This window comes from Helobdella robusta, assembly GCF_000326865.2.
Source record: "Helobdella robusta unplaced genomic scaffold HELROscaffold_47, whole genome shotgun sequence".
NCBI lineage: Eukaryota > Metazoa > Annelida > Clitellata > Rhynchobdellida > Glossiphoniidae > Helobdella > Helobdella robusta.
This window is the reverse complement of record NW_008705176.1, coordinates 1130944-1153443: the sequence shown is the minus strand read 5'-3', so window position 1 is coordinate 1153443 and position 22500 is coordinate 1130944. Positions and strand designations below refer to the sequence as shown.

The 22500-nt window shown below is 30.8% G+C and overlaps 5 protein-coding genes across 5 annotated transcripts; 3 read left to right on the top strand and 2 right to left on the bottom strand.

Moving 5' to 3' along the window:
• Positions 1–1746: 1746 nt before the first annotated feature.
• HELRODRAFT_178395 (hypothetical protein) lies at positions 1747–4116 on the top strand (the record flags this gene model as incomplete). Its single annotated transcript, XM_009026497.1, has 1 exon — positions 1747–4116. One exon carries the CDS (start codon positions 1747–1749, stop codon positions 4114–4116), a length of 2370 nt encoding a protein of 789 aa, XP_009024745.1.
• Positions 4117–7404: 3288 nt separating this feature from the next.
• HELRODRAFT_85703 (hypothetical protein) lies at positions 7405–13286 on the top strand (the record flags this gene model as incomplete). Its single annotated transcript, XM_009026385.1, has 3 exons — positions 7405–7512; positions 8267–8539; positions 13092–13286. The coding sequence occupies 3 exons, from the start codon at positions 7405–7407 to the stop codon at positions 13284–13286; spliced, it is 576 nt and encodes a 191-aa protein (XP_009024633.1).
• A 565-nt stretch (positions 13287–13851) lies between these two features.
• Positions 13852–15831, bottom strand: HELRODRAFT_185934 (hypothetical protein). Its single transcript, XM_009026496.1, has 7 exons — positions 15729–15831; positions 15446–15567; positions 15100–15244; positions 14771–14911; positions 14567–14651; positions 14280–14453; positions 13852–14127 (listed from the first exon to the last, which is right to left on the bottom strand). The coding sequence occupies exons 1-7, from the start codon at positions 15732–15734 to the stop codon at positions 14036–14038; spliced, it is 765 nt and encodes a 254-aa protein (XP_009024744.1). The 5' UTR covers positions 15735–15831; the 3' UTR covers positions 13852–14035.
• A 957-nt stretch (positions 15832–16788) lies between these two features.
• On the top strand, positions 16789–18761 carry HELRODRAFT_85810 (hypothetical protein; the record flags this gene model as incomplete). Its single annotated transcript, XM_009026395.1, has 6 exons — positions 16789–16974; positions 17161–17355; positions 17688–17865; positions 17942–18045; positions 18184–18265; positions 18577–18761. The coding sequence occupies 6 exons, from the start codon at positions 16789–16791 to the stop codon at positions 18759–18761; spliced, it is 930 nt and encodes a 309-aa protein (XP_009024643.1).
• A 1920-nt stretch (positions 18762–20681) lies between these two features.
• On the bottom strand, positions 20682–22479 carry HELRODRAFT_178391 (hypothetical protein; the record flags this gene model as incomplete). Its single annotated transcript, XM_009026495.1, has 2 exons — positions 20682–21271; positions 22143–22479. The coding sequence occupies 2 exons, from the start codon at positions 22477–22479 to the stop codon at positions 20682–20684; spliced, it is 927 nt and encodes a 308-aa protein (XP_009024743.1).
• Positions 22480–22500: the final 21 nt, after the last annotated feature.

The following is a 22500-nucleotide window of genomic DNA, read 5'->3' as shown; positions in this document are numbered from 1 at the left end:
AAGAGTACGTTACAAAATTCAACATTCAACTGTTTAAAAAATATTTTTCTGCAAATATTTTTTTTTATTACATATTTTTTTATTCATTGTATTTATTTTTTTATTTATTGTATTTATTCATTTATTTATTTATTTATATGTTTGTTTGTTAATTTGTTTAATCCCTTTTAATTTAATATGATTTTAATCAAATCAAATCTCGTAAAGATCATATATGGACTGTTGGTAATATTCATATTCATTTTATCACCGAAGATATTGCTTCTACACTGGCTCCATGTCTCGTACCATCACGTTTAGATTATTGTAACTCTCTTCTCTAAGGTCTTCCTTCCTACCTTTCAACTTTACTTCAAAGAGCTCAAAATAGAGCTTCAAAAGTATTTCTAAATATCACTAATTTGTCTCCTAGCACTGATTCAACTCATTCAACTGCATTGGTTATCAGTAGGTCAATGCATTATATTTCGACTCGCCGTCCTCACGTACCAGTAACTTAATACATCTCAACTGAACCGTCATATCTTCACACATCAGCTTATATTACGTCAACTTCGTTCGTCTTCATTTGCTCAGTTGCATCAACCCGTCAGCTATTGATCAGTTGTCAGCAAATGTTTTACATACTGCTCTCCTCCCATGTGGGATGGTTTGCCTGCCATCATTCGCCAACAACCAACCATCAAACTTTTCAGAAAGCAGTTAAAGCACTTTTTTGCTTATCCAGTCCTACGTAAAAGACGTCAAAGTCATTGATTCTACATGTGCCTCTGAAGCTATACATAGAACGCAATTTAAATTAATAATAATAATAATTATTATTATTATTTCTATTTTCTGTGTTATCTGTCGTTGCTATGATTGCAATTTTCAAGTCGTAACTACTTTTTCTATTTGTTATTACTTTCAATATTATTATTATTAACATTATTAAACAGCTACATAATTACATTTAATATAATATACGTTAAATATAAACCTCTGTTCTTCATAGTAAAGCCGAGTAGCATCTTTGTGTTTTGAAGAAAAACAAATATTTTGTTCCTACCTGATGTGTAGACCTTATAAACTCTTTATATATAGTATGGATATATATATAAATATATATATATATATATATATATGTATATGTATATATATATATATATATATGTGTGTGTGTGTGTGTGTGTGTGTGTGTGGGTGTGTATACATGTATATATTACATTAGCTGTATGTTTATAACATATATTTAGTATGCCTCTATGATCCATAGAAAGATGAATGAATTATCAAATTATTGAACGAATCAGTGGTAATAGTGGTAGCAGTAGCAGTAGTAATGAAGTAGTAGTAGAAGTATTTGCAGCAGCAGCAGCAGTAGTAGTAGTAGGTAGTAGTTGTAGTACGGTTAGGGTTAGTAAAGTAAATAAAAAAAGTAATTCACGCCAATGCGGTTATTAGAAACACCCAGTGTACGTTCACCATGGCGACGAAAGCATTTTAAAAATGAATCTCGCACTGTATTCTCGAACGTAAACATTGATTCTTTTACAAGTGAAGTTAAATTATTAAGATTATTTATTTATGCATTTTATTTGACCGTCTATTGATGGGTAGTTATATGGTTTGTGTGTTTGTTTGTATGTGTGTAAGTGCGTTGTTGATACTTCTGAAGATTAATTAGGATTAAATTATGTAAAAAAATATTGCTATTTGATTTTAATATTAATTGTTATCTTATTTATGTTTTTTTTATACCAAAGAATGCCCAACATTTACGAACTGGAGAATTTATTTTCTTTGGACATCGTCATAAGAACTGTAAATTTTTATTCGGAATTAACTTTCTATGCTGACGACGTTTACGTCACAGTTCATTTCTCCGAGTTCCCTAATCTGATCATTCATAACAACAACAACAACAACAACAATAATAATAATAATAATAACCAAAATTATGACGTAACATTCAATAGAGGAAAGTCTCTGAAATTTATTACGTCACTTCGAGGTGCTATTGATAGCATTGCCAAAAATAAACTCTGGCTATCATTATCAGTAATCACCTCCACTACCACCACCACCAACAACAACAATAATAACAATAACAACAACGTCAATAGTAACAGCAACAACAACAATACAAAGCAGACGGCATTTCTCGCGTATTCATCACTATCCTTGGAACATCTGTTCACGGAAGTAGCGGAATACCTGAAAAAATCAAAGACGCTAAATCACGTCTTGAAAAAAAGAAATTTAAAAGTGGACTTGAACGATCTCAACAACGATTACATCGGCTTTATTGAACTGATATGCGTTCTGCACTGTTTTGGGCCAGTGTATGCAATAAGCAACAACAACAATAATAATCATAATCATAATAATCATAATCATAATAATCATAATAATAATAATTCAAAGCGAGTAGAAACCGTTATAGATTATGATGTTGAAGAGGTATTTCATGACAACAGTCACGTCAACAATTATAACAACAACGCAACAGAAAGAAACATTAATGCCAACAAATACACCAACAAAAACCTCAACAAACACATCAACAAAGGCATCAATAGCAACATCAACAGTGACGTCATCTACAAAAGCAACAACGAACTCAAGAAAGAAAAGAGTAATGGTAATAAAAAAATCATCCCCAAAAAGAGCGGAAAACCAAAAGATAGAAACAATTTGAAATTCTATGAAAATACTCCTACTAATAATATTAATAACATCAAAAGAAACATTAATAATAATAATAATAATCATAGTCATAATAACAATAATAATAACCGTAATAATAATAATAATTATAATAATTTTCCCATGTTAACGAGCCTGGCAGCCGAGCTACATGGCATCGCTTCATCGTACAATGCTATATATAACTTTTTATCGGTAAACAACAACGGTTTTCCTAATAATAATAATAATAACAACAATAATAATAATAATAATGGAGATGACGATGAAGATGATGATGAAGAGGAGGAAGACGAAGATGATAAACTGTGTCAAAATTGTCGGAAGCTTAAGATGATTCCGAACTCGCTTAAGAGAAAACCTCGTAAGATTGACAAAATAGGGAAAGAGACTCTTGATGACGATGACGATAATAATAATAATAATAAAAATTATGATGATAATGATAATAATAGTGACGTAGGAAATAATAATAATCATAATAATAATGCGTTATCAACCAAGCGTTTCAAAGCTCCAGTGCCACTGCCGAAAAATAAAAATAATAAGAACCTTGAAATTTTGAACAATAACAATAATGATGACGATAATGATAATAATAATAATAATAATAATGGGAAATTGGGAAATTCCCTGAAACCTATAAATAGGAAGGTTATCCCAAATTGGAAGACTCCCGTTCCCACCCCGAGGTTCAGCATCAGCGAAGCTTCTGGGATCAATAATAATAACAAAAATAATAATAAGAATAATATTGATAATAATAACAATAATTATGGAAATAATCATATTAATAATATTAATAATGATGATGATGATGATGATTATTGCGGTGATGATGATGATCTTAAGTATAAATCGAATGTCGGTGGTAATATAATGTTTGAAAAAAACAAAAATAATGATTATGATGATGATGGTGATACTGCTGATGATGATGGTGATGGTGATGATGATAATGGTGGTGGTGGTGGTGGCTCTGACGATGACGATGGCGATTTCAAATTTGACAAATTTAACTCTAAGGCATTGAATTCTGACGACGAGAATGATGAAGCAGATGACATCTTTGAAGATTTAAAAATAGAAAAAGATGATGATGATGAAGATGATGATGAGGAGGGGAACGATGATGACCACAAAAGAAGGAATAGTAATAACAATAATAATAATGATGATGATGACGACGACGATGATGGTGATTACAACTATGAAGATGATTTTTTAAAAGAGGACGACGATGATGACGATGATGATAGTGATGATTTGGAAAGCAATAACAACAATAATAAATCTGATAATAATAATAATAATAATAATAATGAGGATGATAATGATGATAACAAAAAAACTGGTGAACCTTTAGTCGGAATAGTCCCAAATTTAAGGTGTATTGTCGATAAATATTCCGATAATGAAGATGACTAGTTTTTTGTCTGTGTGTGTGCGTGTGTGTTCGCGTGTGTGTGTATGTGTGTGTGCGTGTTATGTGTGTGTGAGCTATAATTTTTATAATTGTATTATTATTTAATTGTTTATTATTTAATTAATTAAATAGTTAATTTGGCTTGAAAATTTTAATAAATTATATTAAGTTATATGTTGTCTTATTTTACTTGGTTCGTTAAGTAATCCACTACTGCTATTACTGCTGCTGCAACTACTCTTGTTGCTACTGCTGCTACTACAATTACTACTTTCATTACTAATGCTACTTTTACTATTCAGAGATTTTAAATTATATTTTCCTCCACTAGATGTCAACAATCACGCTTTGTTTGTAACAGTTTGGGGGACAAAATTTTCATCTGAAACTTACAATGCTAAAATCTAGTTATTTTTATTACTACTACCACCACTACTACTACTATTACTACTACTACTACTACTACTCTTATTCATGATAAATAATAATACTAAATATTTTATTCGTAACTATTTATAATTTTACGATAAAAAAATGCTATATATACTGATTTATATATATACCGTTTTAGTCAGTAGCTACCGACCAATATCAAATCACAGCTTCATCATACATACATACATACATACATACATGCATTCATACATACATACATACATACATACATACATACATACATACATACATACATACATACATACATACATACATACATACATACATACATACATGCATACATACATGCATACATACATACATAAATACATACAATAATAACTCAATGGGCTATAAATTGGTCGGATGCTAAAGAAAAAAAATGCATGTTCTTCTCGTGTATGGGGTATCTTTGTATCTGTATCAATAATAATACGCTTACAACTACTAATAAAAAAAGAATAGTAATAAGATAATCATCATTGTTCTTTCGTCATTGTTTGTTTTTTTTTTTTTTGTAAAATTTATATATCTATATATATATATATATTATTTGCACATAAATACCACATACATACATAAATACACACATACATAAATACCACATACATACATACATACAACAAACATACATACAAACAACAAACATACATACAACAAACATACATACATACAAAAAACAAACATACTTACATACATATAAGAAACATACATACATACATATGGATAACACAAGTAGACTATTCATTACTTATTACATTAACAACATTACAATAATTTTTTAGAAACAACAACTACCGCTACTACTACTACTACTACTACTACTACTACTACTACTCTGTAACTACTACTCTGTAATATACATCGACAACAATATTATTAATTAAACTTATACTGATCAACAACAACTATTACAACAACAATTCATATTTATTAGAAACTTGTGTCAAGTCGTGGCATCAGAGCCTAAAATTAGTGAATTGTAAAACTTTTCAATAAAACAATGAAACATAAATTATAAATTAAAACAATAACAGTATTAATAATAATAATAACTCCGACATTCATTCATTCATTCATTCATTCATTCATTCATTCATTCATTCATTCATTCATTCATTCATTCATTTAGTAATTCATTTCATCTATACATTTATTCATTCCCTGGACAATAAAAACAAAAATTTGAACCATTAACAACAACAGTTGGATAGTAGAACAAAATAACAATAATATAAACAATAATAATTATATTAGTTAAAGTGTTAATAATAATAATAATAACAACAACAACAACAAAGTCAGCAATAACAATTTTTAAAAATTTCTACTTTAAAAACCCTGCTTCAAAGTAAGTATTTCTCTCATTTAATTTGATCAATCAATCATTCATTCATTCGTTCGTCTATTTGTTCATTCGTTCATTCATTCATTCATATATTCATTCATTCATTTATTTGTTGGTTCATTTGTTTGTTCGTTCATTCATTAGTTTGCTTATCATTCATTGGTTCGCTTATCTATTAATCAGTTTAAATGTTATTCGTTTTTCAATCATTTTTAATTCCCTCATTCATTCATTCGTTCATTCATCATTTATCCATTCATTCGTTCATTCATCATTCACCAATTCATTCACTTTGAGCTATTTCCACGATGAGTTTTTCATCGACTTTTTTCAGTATAATTAAAACGTATTTTTATTACTATTGTTATCATTTATTATTGTTGTTGTTTTTGTTATTATTATAATTATTATTATTATTATCCTTATTTTATTTTTATTGTTCACCTTAGCGATAAGATGCATCAGAGAAATATAAAAAAAGTTCTCATCGTATTATTATTGGCTGGAAAATCAATTAAATTTGTTGTTGTTGTTGTTATTGTTGTTGCCTTTATCATCATCATCATTATTATTATGTTATTATTGTTGTTGTTGTTGTTGTTGTTTTTGTTGTTGTTGATGTTGTTGTTGTTGTTGTTGTTGTTGTTGTTGTTGTTGTTGTTGTTGTTGTTGTTGTTGTTGTTGCTGTTGTTATAACCACCGTCCTGAGATGGTTATGGGATAATTGTTTTGTGAGAAAAAAAAAAATTAAACACGAACACCTGGAAAAAAAGAAAAAATACAATAAAAATAAACCTAAATACATACATACACACACATACATGCATACATACATACATACATACATACATACATACATACATACATACATATATATATACATACATACATACATACATACATACATACATACATACATACATACATACATACATACATACATATATACATACATACATATTAATAATACATTGGTTGTTGTTTTAGATAAGAAGTGTAATAGATAGATATGATTGTGAGTTAAGCAAGTGCGAATGGATACTTTTGTATTTGTCTCTAGGTGTGTTTGTATGTGTGGGTACGTTTGTAAATGTATGTGCGTGAATGTATGTGTGGCTGAATGTTTGTATATGCGTGAATGTAGTAATTTTAAAGTATTAACAATTAAACCATAGTTTAGAATTTTGCAGATCTGAAATTTCCTTTATATCACTTTATACATGACTAGATCTATCTATAATGCCATAAAGATAAGCTCTAACATCCATAACACTGTAAGGCACACACCAGCACACACCACAGACGCGTACAATATCTTGCCTACATTGCTGACGATAGAGTCTTTGATTTTTCGGAATAGAGAGGAATCGAACCAGGCCATCGAATAACAGCAGCGCGAGAAGTGGCACTTTTACCGACTGAGCTAAAGGGCCGTCCTCTAAAGTTAATCAATATTATAATTGTGGAAATTATGATAAATATGATAATTATAACCGTAATTTGTCAGATGGGACACGCGCACAGTAAAAAGTTGCCGAAGGAAGATTTGGATTTCTTGATCCAGAACACAAATTTCAGTGAGAAGCAGATTAAAGCCTGGTACAAGGGCTTCATGGTTTGTGAGGGTTTTACCCATTTTGGAACCTTTTAAAGGACCCATTTTAATTAAAATAATTAGATAAATTAGCTAATTAATTAATCATTTAATTTAATAACTAATTAGTTGAATAATTGATCTATTTAGTAAATTTTAGCGTTTTGGTTTTTTTTAATCTGGTTATTTCAATTAATTATTTGTAATTTTTTACTACTAATAATAAGAATAATACTGCTGCTGCTACTACTACACTATTACTACTACTACTAATAATAATAATAATAATAATAATAATAATTATACTAATAGATTTATTATAGTACTAATAGCAGCAAAACAAGCAGTGCAGAAACATAGTAACGATAAATTATCCAATATTATAAGCAGCTGTTTACGTATTAGAAGATGTATCACATTAATGAATAATAAGAATAATAACAATTGTTGTTATTGCTATTGCTATTATAATTGTTTTTGTTGTTGTTTTTAGTTTGGCAATATTTATTTTAACGCATATTTATCTTCTATTTAACGATGTGTCAATTCTTCATTCAAATGCCTCATTCATCAACCAACCAACCAACCGGCCAATCAAATCAATCAGCCAATCTAATCAATCAGTCAACCAACCAATCAAATTAACCAGCCAATCAAATCAATCAATCAACCAACCAATCAAATTAATCAGCCAATCAAATCAATCAATCAACCAACTAATCAAATTAACCAGCCAATCAAATCAATCAGCCAATCAAATCAATCAACTAATCAGAGGGACTGCCCGACGGGCCAGCTGACACGTGACAAATTTCTCGAAGTCTATTCGTCCTTTTTCCCGAACGGAAACGCCGAAAAATTTTGCTACCACGTCTTCCGGACTTTCGACGGTGATAACAGCGGGAAAATTGATTTCCGGGAATTCCTACTGGCTATAAATATCACTTCCGCCGGAAATCCCGAACAGAAACTGGAATGGGCTTTCCAGATGTATGACGTCAATGGGGATGGGTTTATCGAACCGACGGAGATGATTGAAATTATATCCGTTAGTGAAGTTTATAATGGTTGTAATATTTTATTGGAAATTGATTAATTATTAATAACAATAACTATTTAATTATCTAATTTATGATCATTAATGATGCACGCACACACATACATAGTACTACATAGAAAGAGAAAAAAAGAGAAAGAGAAAAAAGAGAGAGAAAAAGATAGAGAGAGAGAGAGAGAGAGAGAGAGAGAGAGTGAGAGAGAGAGAGAGAGAGTAAAAGTAATTGGGTAAGAAACCTAAGCATCACGTCTAAACAATAGCACCCAATAATTGCTTTATCATAAATAAATATCAAATATAAGAAAAAGAGAGAGAAAATAAAGAAAGAGAAGAAGAGAGAGAGAGAGACGGAGAGGGAAAAAATGTGCATACGTACAGAGCCGGGAAGACAGAAAAGAAAAAAGTAGAGAAAACGAAAGAGAAAATTTGAGTGAAATAATCTTTAAAAAATTGGAGAAAAATTAAGAGGCGGTGATAGAAAATGAAAGAGAGAGAGAGAGAGAAAGAGAGAGAGAGAAAAAAAAAGAAAGAATTTATTTACTTAATGATGTTTCCAATTGCTGTTTACACTTTCTTTCGCTCTCGTTCTTTCTCTCTCTTTTTCTCTTTCTACCTTTCGCTGTTTTATTCTTTCTGTCTATCTATTTTTCAATGAAATACTTCACAAACATACATACAAACAAACAAACATACATACACACACATACATAGATACAATAAACGCCATAAAAAAATAGATAAAAAAAAGGATAAAAAAAACAAAGATAATAAATACATACGTACGTATTGTATACACATTATCCGAACATTAAACCAGGAGTATGATGCTGATGATAATGATGATGCAGGTGATGATGATGATGATGTTTTTGTTGATGATGATGATGTTTTTGTTGATGATTATGATGAGGATGAAGGTCTGTAAAATCGCTATTTTGACCGTTTCAAAGTTCATTACTCTATACAACGAACAGCGTCTGCAGAACCAGCTAGTCTGAAAAATAATAACAAAAAAATAATAACTATAATAAAAATAATAATCATAATCATCATTATTAGTTGTAGTAGTAGTAGTAATTGTAGTAGTATTAGTAGTAGTAGCAGTTGTAGCAGCAGCAGTAGTTGCAGTAGTAGTAGTTGTAGCAGTATTTATTTTAATGGATTATTATTATTATTATTACAATTGTTGTTATTATTATTATTATTATTACAATTATTATTATTATTATTATTATTATTATTATTGTTATTATTATTATTATTATTATTATTATTATTATTATTATTATTATTATTATTATTATTATTATTATTGGCATGTCTCTCAACGCTATTAATTAATAATACTTGTTATTATCAATTAATTAATTCGTTCAGTCATTCATCGCCTTCTTCATCTTTACTATCGTCATCATCAACAACAAAAACATCAACATCATCAAGAACAACAACAACAACATCAACATCATCAAGAACAACAACATTATCAGCATCAGCAACAACAACAACATTATCATCAACAACAACAACTACAACATCATCAACAACAACATCATCTTCAAAAACAACAACAACAACATCAGCAGCAACAACAACAACATCATCATCAACAACATCATCAACAACAACATCATCTTCAAAAACAACAACAACACCAACATTAACAACAACACAAGTCAAACAGACATTTTCTTAACAAAGTTTAACAAGCGCAGGTGAACATGGTGTCTAGACCATTCATTAATTTAAGCACCTATATTACATGTGTGATGATGACGACGACGATGATGATGACGATGACGATGTTTCTTGGTAAAATATTATTGTCTGTCTAATTTTGTTGGATATCTCATTATACATTAGTATAAAAAACATTACATACATATTTACATACATACATATGGAGTACATCGTCGAATCGACGAATTGGGTCATCGGTGAGTCCTAGAATGAGCGAAAAGTCATACATACATACATACACACACACACACACATACATACATACGCGCATATAACCACAGAATGTCAGAAGGTCAAATTCTATAGCTAGGATAGTAATTTTTTGTTGTTTTCAATTCGAATTTGTCGATGTATGTGATCCTATCCAGATGTAGTCTCGAAAGTGTTGTTACATTTCAAGACCTTCATACACTGGACTTTTGGCAGATGTCGATGCGCGCTTAAATACATTTTAGAATTGTCTATTGCAACGCTCTGGTTTATAGAACGTCAGAAAGATTAGTTCAAAATTTATGTCAATACAAAATCAGGTTTTTGTTACTGTGTTAAGGGGCAAAAAGTGACCGTGGGGTCGCCATTCTGTGTGATTAACGCAAGCTTAGAAATGAATAGTACTTAAAATACTTAAAATCCTCTCCATGTTGATTCGTCACCAATTTGCGTTAATGGAAAAAACAAAATTAAATAAAAATAATTCAAAATAGTTCTCTTCGTTTTAACACGTCTGTAGATGAACTTGCGCGTATTTACCTGATTGACAAATGTATGCATGTCGAGGATTGTTTTTGCAAAGTTCGCGCTGCTGTGAGGAATATTTTTTAACAGCCCCTTTTAACCTGGCTGGCTGGCTGACTGACTTTAGGGTTATCTCTTTCGAGACATTCATATATAATAATAATAATAATAAAAAGAAGAAGACGAAGAAGAAGAAGAAAAAGAAGAAGAAAAGAAAAAGAAGAAGAAAACGAAGAAGAAAACGAAGAAGAAGAAGAAGAAGGAGAAGAAGAAGAAGAAGACGAAGAAGTAGAAGAAGCGTCTGCGTTGTTGTCCTGTTGAGAATTTAAAAAAAAATCACGTGTTATACACTCAAACGTTTAGAAATTTAGATTAATTAAGCATAATGATATCAATAATAATAGTAATAACAATAACAACAATAACAATAATAATAAGAAGAAGCAGAAGGGAAAGAATAAGAATAATGAAAATAATTGCTACATATTTCTGGCTCTAAGCATCAACGTTATGATAGGAATGTACACGATGATGATGATGATAATGATGATTATGACGATGATGATGATGATGATGATTTGATGATGATGATGACGACGACGATGATGGAGTAATGATAATGATTTCCATGTTTATCTTATTATTTTTCCATTTATTAGTTTATCTTGATGTTTAAGTATATACAAATGATTGGTATTGTTGTTTTATTTAATGATTGCATGTACACATGTTTGTTTGTATGTTTGTTTGTTTGTTTGTATGTATACATTTAGGTACGTACTTTTGTATGTATAATGTGTATGTGCGTACGTATGTATGTATGTACGTACGTATGTATGTATGTATGTCTGTACATTTTTTTCCTCTCAAATATGCTAATTATTATTCATTTCACTCACACCTCATTTTATTCTTTTATTCTCATATTATTTGGTTCGTTCTCTCTCCTTCCATCTCTCTCTTCTCTTTCTCTTTCTCTCTCTCTCTCTCTCTCTCTCTCTCTCTCTCTCTCTCTCTATCCTTCCTTCTTTCTTTTTTCTCTCTTTTTCTTATGTTCCTTCTCACTCTTTCTTTCTTTTTATCTATCTATCTCTCATTCATCTTTTATTCTGTTTCTCTTTAACACTTGTTTCTGAATCTGATGTTTGCCGTTATTTTTATAGGTCTTTTCATCTTCTAATTTTCTCTCATTCTATCTTTTCAAGTCTCTCTCTCTCTCTCTCTCTCTCTCTCTCTCTTTCTTTTCTCTCTTTCTTTTTTCCCTCTCTCTATTTCAACTTTTGTCTTTCTCTTTAGCATTTGTTTCTGGTTTCTGTTCATAACTGTTGTTTTTCATTCTTTGTTTTTTGGTATTTTTTGCATGCAATTTGTATAAATTTTTATGTTTTTGTATGAGTTTGCATATACGTGTGTGTGTGTTTGTATGTGTTTTTGTAAGTTTGGTATGATGGTGGTAAGACAAATAATGAGCATCATATTTTCCTGAAAGTTGTTGACGCCATAACAACAAATTAACTCATCTACCTACATCGATATGTAAACACAAAGATAAAAATACATAGACAAATAAACACAAAGATACAAACACATAGACGAATAAACAAATAGATACAAATACATAGACGAATAAACACTAAGATACAAACACATAGTCGAATTAACACAAAGATACAAATACATAGACACAGAAACATAAAAATACAAAGACAAAGAAAGATTCAAAACATAGATATAAAAGATAAACAAAGATATAGATAAACAAGACTTCCAACATTATCAACTTAAATAAAGCATCACATATTTGAAAAAAATCTACTTACAAACACACGCATAGAAGTATACACATACACACACATACAAACACACACACACACACACACATACACACACACACATACAAACAGACACCACACAAACACACACACACACATACAAACAGACACCACACACACACACATAAACACACACACACACATACAAACAGACACCACACAAACACACACACATACAAACAGACACCACACACACACACATAAACACACACACACACACAAACACACCAAAACAGGCGATCTACAGCATGGTAGGCCCCAACATAACCGGAAACGATTACACGATCTCACCGGAGCAAAGAACGGAAGAAATTTTTGCCAAGATGGACCTGAACCAGGACGGCTTGCTATCGAACGAGGAGTTTATTAAAGGATGTTTATCTGATCAGTTTTTATTTCAAATGCTTACGGCTGACAACGACCCGATATGATGTTTGTTTTGTATGTTTTTTTTTGTATGATTGCACGTGTGTTTAGGATCGTGTTTGTGCGTTCGTCCGATCAGTCTCTCTTTCAGACGCTTACAGCCAATAAAGACACGATATGATACGTTTCGTGTGTATTGTATTGCACGTTTTGTATTTTTTGTATCCTTTGCAGGGGTGTTTTTGTATGTATGTATCTTTTGTATCTGTATATTTGCTTGTATGTATTTTTTGTATTATTTTTGTATGTTTTTATGTATATCTCTTTCGAATGCTTACAGCTGATAACGACCCGAAATGTTGTTTGATTTGTAGGTCCATTTTTGTATGCTTGTTTTGTATCTTTTCGTATGTATTTATGTGTTTTGTATGTATAGCTTGTGTGTATAACTTGCATTATTTTCAATATGAATAAGAATTATCTTGTATAAATTTTATATATAAACGTATTGTATGATAATAAGTATTTTGTATTTTCAGTTTTGTATTTCAATTACCTTTGTATGTTTTTTTGTTTGTATGTTATTTTGTTTGCAAGTTTTTATGTTCTTTCATTTATTTAAATCCCATCTTCAACAACGACGTGCCTTTATATTTTTGTTTCGAAAATGAAAACAAAAGAAGAAAAAAATGCTGCAAACGTCAAACCAGATTTGATTTCTCATTTATAAATATATACATACAGACACACACAAACACACACACACAAACACACGCACACAAACACACATAGATTAATCGTGTCAGGTCAAAGTTCATCTGTTGTATTGTGTCGAAATCATTGCCGCCTTTACGTTCGTCTTGATGGGGTTTGGAGCCTTTGACATGTTTGTCATGTTCGACATGACTGGGTGAACAAATTAAAAGATTAAACAGAATTGAATTTATTTAATGAAAAATTGAGCACAAACAGCAACAAACAATAGAACAAACAAACAAAAAACGAACAAACGTACGAACATAAGGCATGAAAACACACAAACAAGCAGACAAACAAACCCTGCTGGACAGAAGAATTCCCGCCACCGGCGCTTCCACTTCTGACGTCACCAATCTGTTGTTGTTGCATCGATGACGTCGACGATGGCTTCAATCCTTTTCCTGTCAGCATGGCGGCCACTAGATTCGTCGTATCGGCGGTAGTGCACGTTTGCAAGGGCATTCCTTTCTGGACTGCAATCATTAATGATGGTGATGCTAACCGACCAACCAACCAACCAACCAAACAATCAACCAAACAACCAACCAAACAATCAACCAACAAAACAATCAACCAAAAAACCAACCTGGATCACCGTCAAGCATCTCCTTTGAATTTTTCAACGTTTCCTGGATCAAGTTTGCCAGCTTGTTCAACGTATTTGTTTGCTTCTAAATGAAGGAAAGAAAGAATGAATGAATGGATGAATGTATGAACAGATGAATGAACAAATGAATAGACTAATTAAAAAACCAACAAAGTGAACAAACAAACAATGAACAAAACAAACTTGTAAATTTTCAGCAGTAAGTGAATGAGCTTTATTTTGCATTTGAGCAAGGCGGTCTTCAATCTCCGGCTCTGGCTTTGTTCGCAAGTAGTTTGGCACAACCTCGTGATTGAAGTAAGGTACTCGCCCTTCTGTTAGTTTCTGTGGCAGATGCAAATGATTGGTTGATTGATTGGCTTGTTTAGTGAATGATTGATTGAGAGATTGATTATTGGCTCTTTAATCCATTTTGTCGAGTGATTGATTTGGAGTTCGATTGATTGAAAACAGTTGTCTAACACAACCAGATAATTAACTACAACCAACTACCCCCAAACCATCCAGCTAACCTCTAAATTAGGATCGAGTTCTGGAGACAGACTAAAAGGGATGGCGACATAGTTTTTCAGGTGTGACATTTTGTCGCTCTTCAAAAATTTCCCCAAAAGACTAATTTGACCTGAGAGCAATGCATAATTATCCAACACTGTCGTCCTATATAAATGAAATATGATATAATGTGTATATGTGTTATAATACAATATAATATTGCATGGCATAATTTGAATGATAGTACACTGCATGTTTTATGAACCGTGGTCTCTATATTTATAACTAAAAATTTATAAATGAACAACTTAACCAATCACTCAACCAATCACTCACTCAACCAACAAACAAACTCCAACTACTAACCAGTTCAGTGTATTGTATTCATTTTCTAATTTGCAAATGAAAGATATTAGGGACTGCCGAAGATCATGAATCCTCTGAATGATGGCCTCCAAACTGGCGTCTAACTGCTTTTCTTCTCGACCCTGGAAAAAAATTAAAACACATTTTGTTGTATATTGTAAATAATAATTAATTTTACATTTATTTATAATTTTTATTTATTTTCATTATTTATTTATAAAATTAAAAGTATAAAAAATAAGGCAATTTAAATCAAAATGGAAATTCTTTTTTAAATTTTAACCTGCATTTTAATATTTCTAATTTGAAACCGGACTAATGAATTAGGAACTAAAAAACTAAACAAAATTGATAAAATATATTTGAAATATAAATATATATAAAGTTAGCAACGGAGATGTAAAATTTAATCTAACTCAAACTTACCAAAGACACTAAATATTTACAATTAAAGTTAATGCCTATATTTCAATACTACCTTTATTTTTAATTATAATTTCAAATTTTTATAATAAAATTATTAATTAAATAATTGAAAACTTTTTGAATTTATGCAAATCATCATTTAAAATCTCAAAAATGTTGAGAGCTTAATAATGACTCTGCAAATTCAATGAAGCGTGACTGCACCTAAAGCAAAATAGGCAAGCAATGATAATAATAAGAATAATAATAACTGTAACAGCAATAATAACAATAATAATAACAATAGTAGCTACATTAATAACACTAATAACAACTACTACATTAGCCATAACACTACCAGCAAAAGTTGTAATAATAGTAATAACAAATATATTGTTGTCAATATAATTATAATTATAATTATTATTATTATTATTACTACTACTACTACTACCACTGTTTCACATTCATTAAGTCATATTTCTTATAAGAGACACGTTAGTAAGCTTTAAATAGATAAAAAAATTGCTCAAAAAGTCATAAATTTATTGAATTTAAATAATTTGCGAGTCAATTTTACAACGTTGTTCATTAATTTCAGTAAAATTTAATACTTATTATTTCGAATTTGTAACTCTAATTTACTTCCTATATTGAGAAAACCATCTTCATAACCTCAAATTTATAAATAAACTCCGGTCTGTCTTAGATTTACATAATTTAAGTCATAAATTCGACCAATTAATCGATAAAAATATCTAAAGTAAGTTAGATTTTTACGGTTTAATACACTAATTACTTAAAAAAGTCAGGTAATCTTTAAGAAAATGCCGCTATTCGGTCAAAAAGATAATAACAAGAAGAAGCCCAATGGAGTTAAAGAGCAGCAGAACCAGCACTCGACCGTACCAACCTCGCCAAACGAACAGACTTCAAAAATGGCCAGCAACAACAATAATAATAATAATAACAGTAACATTAATAATAACGATGATTCGAAGCCAAAGTTGAACTTTCACTGCCAACTAGCTCAGGGTAGTCCCACTGGGATAATATCCGGATTCACTAACGTCAAGGAGTTATACCAGAAGATTGCGGCCTGTTATGATATTAAACCATCAGAGGTTAATTTGATGTTATTTATTATTATCATAATTACCAGTAAAAATTGTAGCCATAGTAGTAGTAGTAGAAGCAGTAGCAGCAGCAACAACAACAACGCTACTATCACTAGTAATAGACATTATTATAATTAATAAAAATAATTTTCCACAAATTAAAAAAATAATTTACCACCTACAAATCCGCAGATCTTATTCTGCACCTTAAACACTCACAAAATTGACATGGCGCGTTTGCTGGGGGGGCAGTTGGGCCTTGAAGATTTCATATTCGCCCACGTGAAGGGCCGTCCAAAGGTCGTCGATGTGGAGAAAAGCGAGGAAGCTCTCGGTCTTACCATTACGGATAATGGGGCCGGTTTGGCATTCATTAAAGCTATAAAGGTCAATAAAATATTTTTTTAATATTTGAAAATGAATAAAAATAACCTTTTATTCATCCGTTTTTGTATTTAAATAATAGTATGAAATAATAATTTTCAGTTGTTTATGCAAAACATAAGTATAATTATTGTTGAATAGCTTTTTTTTAAGCCGACCTATCAAATTCATTCATCAAATTCGACAAATTAAATTTTTGTAATTGAATTTAGTCATAAAAATATCAACAAATCAATTTCAACCATTCGAATCCAATCAATCAAATTCAGCCATTCGAATCCAGCCACTGAAATCCAACCAATCAAATCCAACCATTCAAACTTATCAACCAATAGGAAGGTAGCGTAATGAGCAAGATAGATGGACTGATCGTCGGGGACCACATAGAAAAAATAAACAACGTTTCCGTAGTTGGAAGTCGTCATTTTGAGGTGGCCAAGATGTTAAAGGAGATCCCAGTGAATTCAACCTTCTCTCTCAGGGTTGTTGAGCCAGAAAAATCAGATTTCGGTAGTGAATTTTTGTGTATTTGTGCTGGTGTATTTTGTATTTGAGTTGGGTAGAGCTGTTTATTTTTGACAATCTTTAGGTCCCGTAACAAGCAAGAACCAGAAGACATCGAAGGGCGGTAGCATGGGTACGGGTAAAGAGACTCTGAGATTAAGGCCAAAGGGGGCAGCCACTTTGGAAATAGTAACTTCTTAAGTATTTTTTCTCTGGAAATCATTTCTTAAATCATTCTTTTTATATTTTGTAGAAATTTTTTCAGAATTCGAAACAAACGAACGAACGCACAGACATACAGACAATTTTTTATTTTTAATTCAACAGGCTGATGATGTCTCAAGCGTAGCAGTAGACAAAATAAATGCCATGTTGGAAGGTTTTCTCGGGATAAGTGATGCCGAATTATGTTAGTACATCCTGGAAGTGGGTCCTGGAAACTATTATACTCATATTATTTAGAATTAAAATCATATATTAATTAATAAATAATTAATAACATCGATAGAATTAACTAAAAAACTAACTAATAGTTAATAAAATCAACCTAGTCTAACACTCACACAGACATACACACTTTTTGTCTCCCTTACACACATGCATACAAAAACACACACACACACACTCTCTCTTTCTCTATCCCTTTCTTTCTTTCTCTATCTCTCCCACAGACAAACACACACAAACTACTCTTTCCATCAAAATTCCCCCAATAAACAGCCCAAACAATCTGGGAATTGGGAAGCAAGAGTAACAATCCCAGCGAGTTTGTTACGATTATTCGGGATTCAGATCTGAGTATGTTTGGCTTTACGGAAGTTTTCATATTCGAGCTCTGGGGCGCCATCTCAGACGCCAAACAGGGCAGGCTGAAAAAGATCAAAGAGGTTGACGAAAAGTTCTAAAAGGATTTTGTATCAAACATGGATTTATTTGATTTGTGTGCGTGTGTGTTGTTTTCCTTCTCTCTCCCTCTCTCTTTATTTATGTCTAAGTGTGCGTGCGTGTTATATAAATATTTGTGTAGAATTTTATTTTGTGGCAATTAAAAACATTCATTTGTTCATCTGGTTTTTTTTTCCATTTAATTGAATCTTGAGATTTTTTAACGTGTTTGCGTGGAAAGTACACATTTGTGGATATTATTGCAATCAAAAACATGTTATTTGTTTTATAATAGTTTCTTGTAGCGAGTTCCATATTTTTCCTTATTGAAAATTTCAAATTGATCGGCTTTTAACGCTATTTCCATTCATATATATAGATAGAGTATATATGTTATATTCTATATATATATATACATATATATATATATATATATATATATATATATATATATGTCTCCGTTATCTTTGAACATTTTTCAACAGAAATAAATAAAACAAGTAAATTTGGAAATATACAAATATATATATGTATGTATATATATATATGTGTGTGTGTGAGTTTGTGTCTATCGATTCAGCTAAATGTAATGTGTTCTATACCAAAGTGCTTATATTTTTCTATCATATATATATACATATATATATATATATATATATATATATATATAACCTTGATTATGATATACTTAGTAATAGTTTTTGCTGCTACATACACATAAACACACACACACACATACACATGTATATATATATATACATAATATATATATATATATTATAACACTATATACTCATATATAATATATTTAGCTATCAACCTGCCTTTCAAACTGATATATATATATATATATATATATATATATATATATATATATATATAAACGAAGAACTATTTTATATTTAATCATTTCAACAAAATCAAAATCTTTTTTGGTCATTTTTTTTATAAAAACCTGAATAATATCAATAATTTATAAAACAATTTTCGATTTATTCACAATTATGGTAAAAAATTATAGAAAAATAAATAAATATATACATATATATATATATAACTATATACACAATATATATATATATATATACATATATATATATTGTGTACAATTATACAAGTGATGCAAGTCCTTGGATGAATGGATGGATATATTATATATATCCGTGTAAGTCCTTAAAGAAATGGCTCAAAAACTCTAAAAAGAATTTATCATAGAAATTGAACTATATACACTTGAACTTTCAACCTTGACTCGTGTAGCTTTATCGGGCTCTTGTAAGGTCGCCCAATAGTCAATATGTATACACCATGTTATGGTTTATCGTTTGAAATGCAATGACGTCATTTCCGCTAAAGCTCACGGTTAAAGTTGATAGTGTATTTATAAATACTATATATTATAGGCATGGAAAATTGAAATATGGCAAAAATGGCGTTGGAGAATGTATTGTAATATCATTGAAAGAGTCATCATCGTCGTCATCGTCAATTGTCTCGACATTACTACAAAAATAGTAACTAAAAAACTCACCCATGATTAACTAATAAGAATATATATATATATATCTTTATCTTTATATATATATATATATATATATATATATATATATAATGGCAAATGCATGTATTGTATACGTACAACTAAATAAATGCATATTAAATAATTAAATGCTGTACAGTACATGAAAGCATTGCAAATAGTAAATAAGCTATCTAATCAATCAATCAATCAACCAACCAATCAATCAATCAATCAATAATGGATGAATGAAGCCATAATTTACCGAATAATGACAAATGGGAAAATTTAAAAAATCGAATAAAAAATTTCTCTCTCCTTCTTTCTCTCTCTCTCCCTTCCATTTCTCTCTCTCTCTTTCTCTCTGCATAACATATACCACTGTTACCTCTTTATGGTAAGAACAATATCCCGTAGCTAGCTATGTAAAAATAGCTAGCTGTCTTATAACTAGATCGCTACTCATTTTAGTAATAACGTTCGTAACGGTAAATTTCAAGCATTTCGTCGGCGAATTCCAATAAACATTCATCAGATTATCAAAAATAGTTCTATAACCTGAAACATTACCCAATAGCCTAAAGTCGGCGCAACGAATTACATTCTTATCGACTTCTATTTTCAAAATTTTCGGACTGATTTCCAGGCTGCCTTCAACGAGTTCGTAGGGTAAGTTGCCAAATTCGTGAGATACTTCGATTGAATTGGATTTCCTTTTTTCAGTTTTCGCACCGCTAAGTTCATTAACTAATTTAAGCCCAGACCGATTATTATAACCAGTCTCAATGACCACTTTGCTCAGATGAACGTCATCCTCTTCAAAAGCTAAGACAATCCAGTCACCAATTTTGACGTTTTTCGCGTGGAAGTAGTAGCCGCTAAGTGAGCCGTACATTTTGATGCAGGTGTGTTTCGAATCGACAGCTTCCATATTTGTGAATACGTCAGCCGCCGGATCGTCGGAGCGCCATCTATCCATGAGGATTTTATTTAGGAGATTATTGTTTCCATCTTTATCGTCGTCGTCACCATCATTCCATTGATTTTTGTTAACTAAAAGACTCGGTCTACTTATTATAAAGTTAGACTGGTACATCAAGTGAAGATAATTGGAAAATGTTTCGATCAGCTTGTCATCTGTTATCTGACTTTGTGAATTTCTCGAAAAGTAGTGCAAATGAAAGGTAAGAAATTTGAATAAATCATTCGACCTTATAAATTGAAATATGGCAAAAATGGCGTTGGAGAATGTATTGTAATATCATTGAAAGAGTCATCATCGTCGTCATCGTCAATTGTCTCGACATTACTACAAAAATAGTAACTAAAAAACTCACTCATGATTAACTAATAAGAATATATATATATATATATATATATATATATATATATATATATATATATAATGGCAAATGCATGTATTGTATACGTACAACTAAATAAATGCATATTAAATAAATAAATGCTGTACAGTACATGAAAGCATTGCAAACAGTAAATAAGCTATCAATCAATCAATTAATCAATCAATCAATCAACCAACCAATCAATCAATCAATCAATAATGGATGAATGAAGCCATAATTTACCGAATAATGACAAATGGGAAAATTTAAAAAATCGAATAAAAAATTTCTCTCTCCTTCTTTCTCTCTCTCTCCCTTCCATTTCTCTCTCTCTCTTTCTCTCTGCATAACATATACCACTGTTACCTCTTTATGGTAAGAACAATATCCCGTAGCTAGCTATGTAAAAATAGCTAGCTGTCTTATAACTAGATCGCTACTCATTTTAGTAATAACGTTCGTAACGGTAAATTTCAAGCATTTCGTCGGCGAATTCCAATAAACATTCATCAGATTATCAAAAATAGTTCTATAACCTGAAACATTACCCAATAGCCTAAAGTCGGCGCAACGAATTACATTCTTATCGACTTCTATTTTCAAAATTTTCGGACTGATTTCCAGGCTGCCTTCAACGAGTTCGTAGGGTAAGTTGCCAAATTCGTGAGATACTTCGATTGAATTGGATTTCCTTTTTTCAGTTTTCGCACCGCTAAGTTCATTAACTAATTTAAGCCCAGACCGATTATTATAACCAGTCTCAATGACCACTTTGCTCAGATGAACGTCATCCTCTTCAAAAGCTAAGACAATCCAGTCACCAATTTTGACGTTTTTCGCGTGGAAGTAGTAGCCGCTAAGTGAGCCGTACATTTTGATGCAGGTGTGTTTCGA

Coding starts and splice junctions, on each gene's coding strand:
- HELRODRAFT_185934 (XM_009026496.1), bottom strand. Junction 14,912..15,099: donor AACTCGATCCTAATTTAGAG/GTTAGCTGGATG, acceptor CATCTGCCACAG/AAACTAACAGAAGGGCGAGT. Junction 14,128..14,279: donor GAATTCTTCTGTCCAGCAGG/GTTTGTTTGTCT, acceptor TTGTTCACCCAG/TCATGTCGAACATGACAAAC.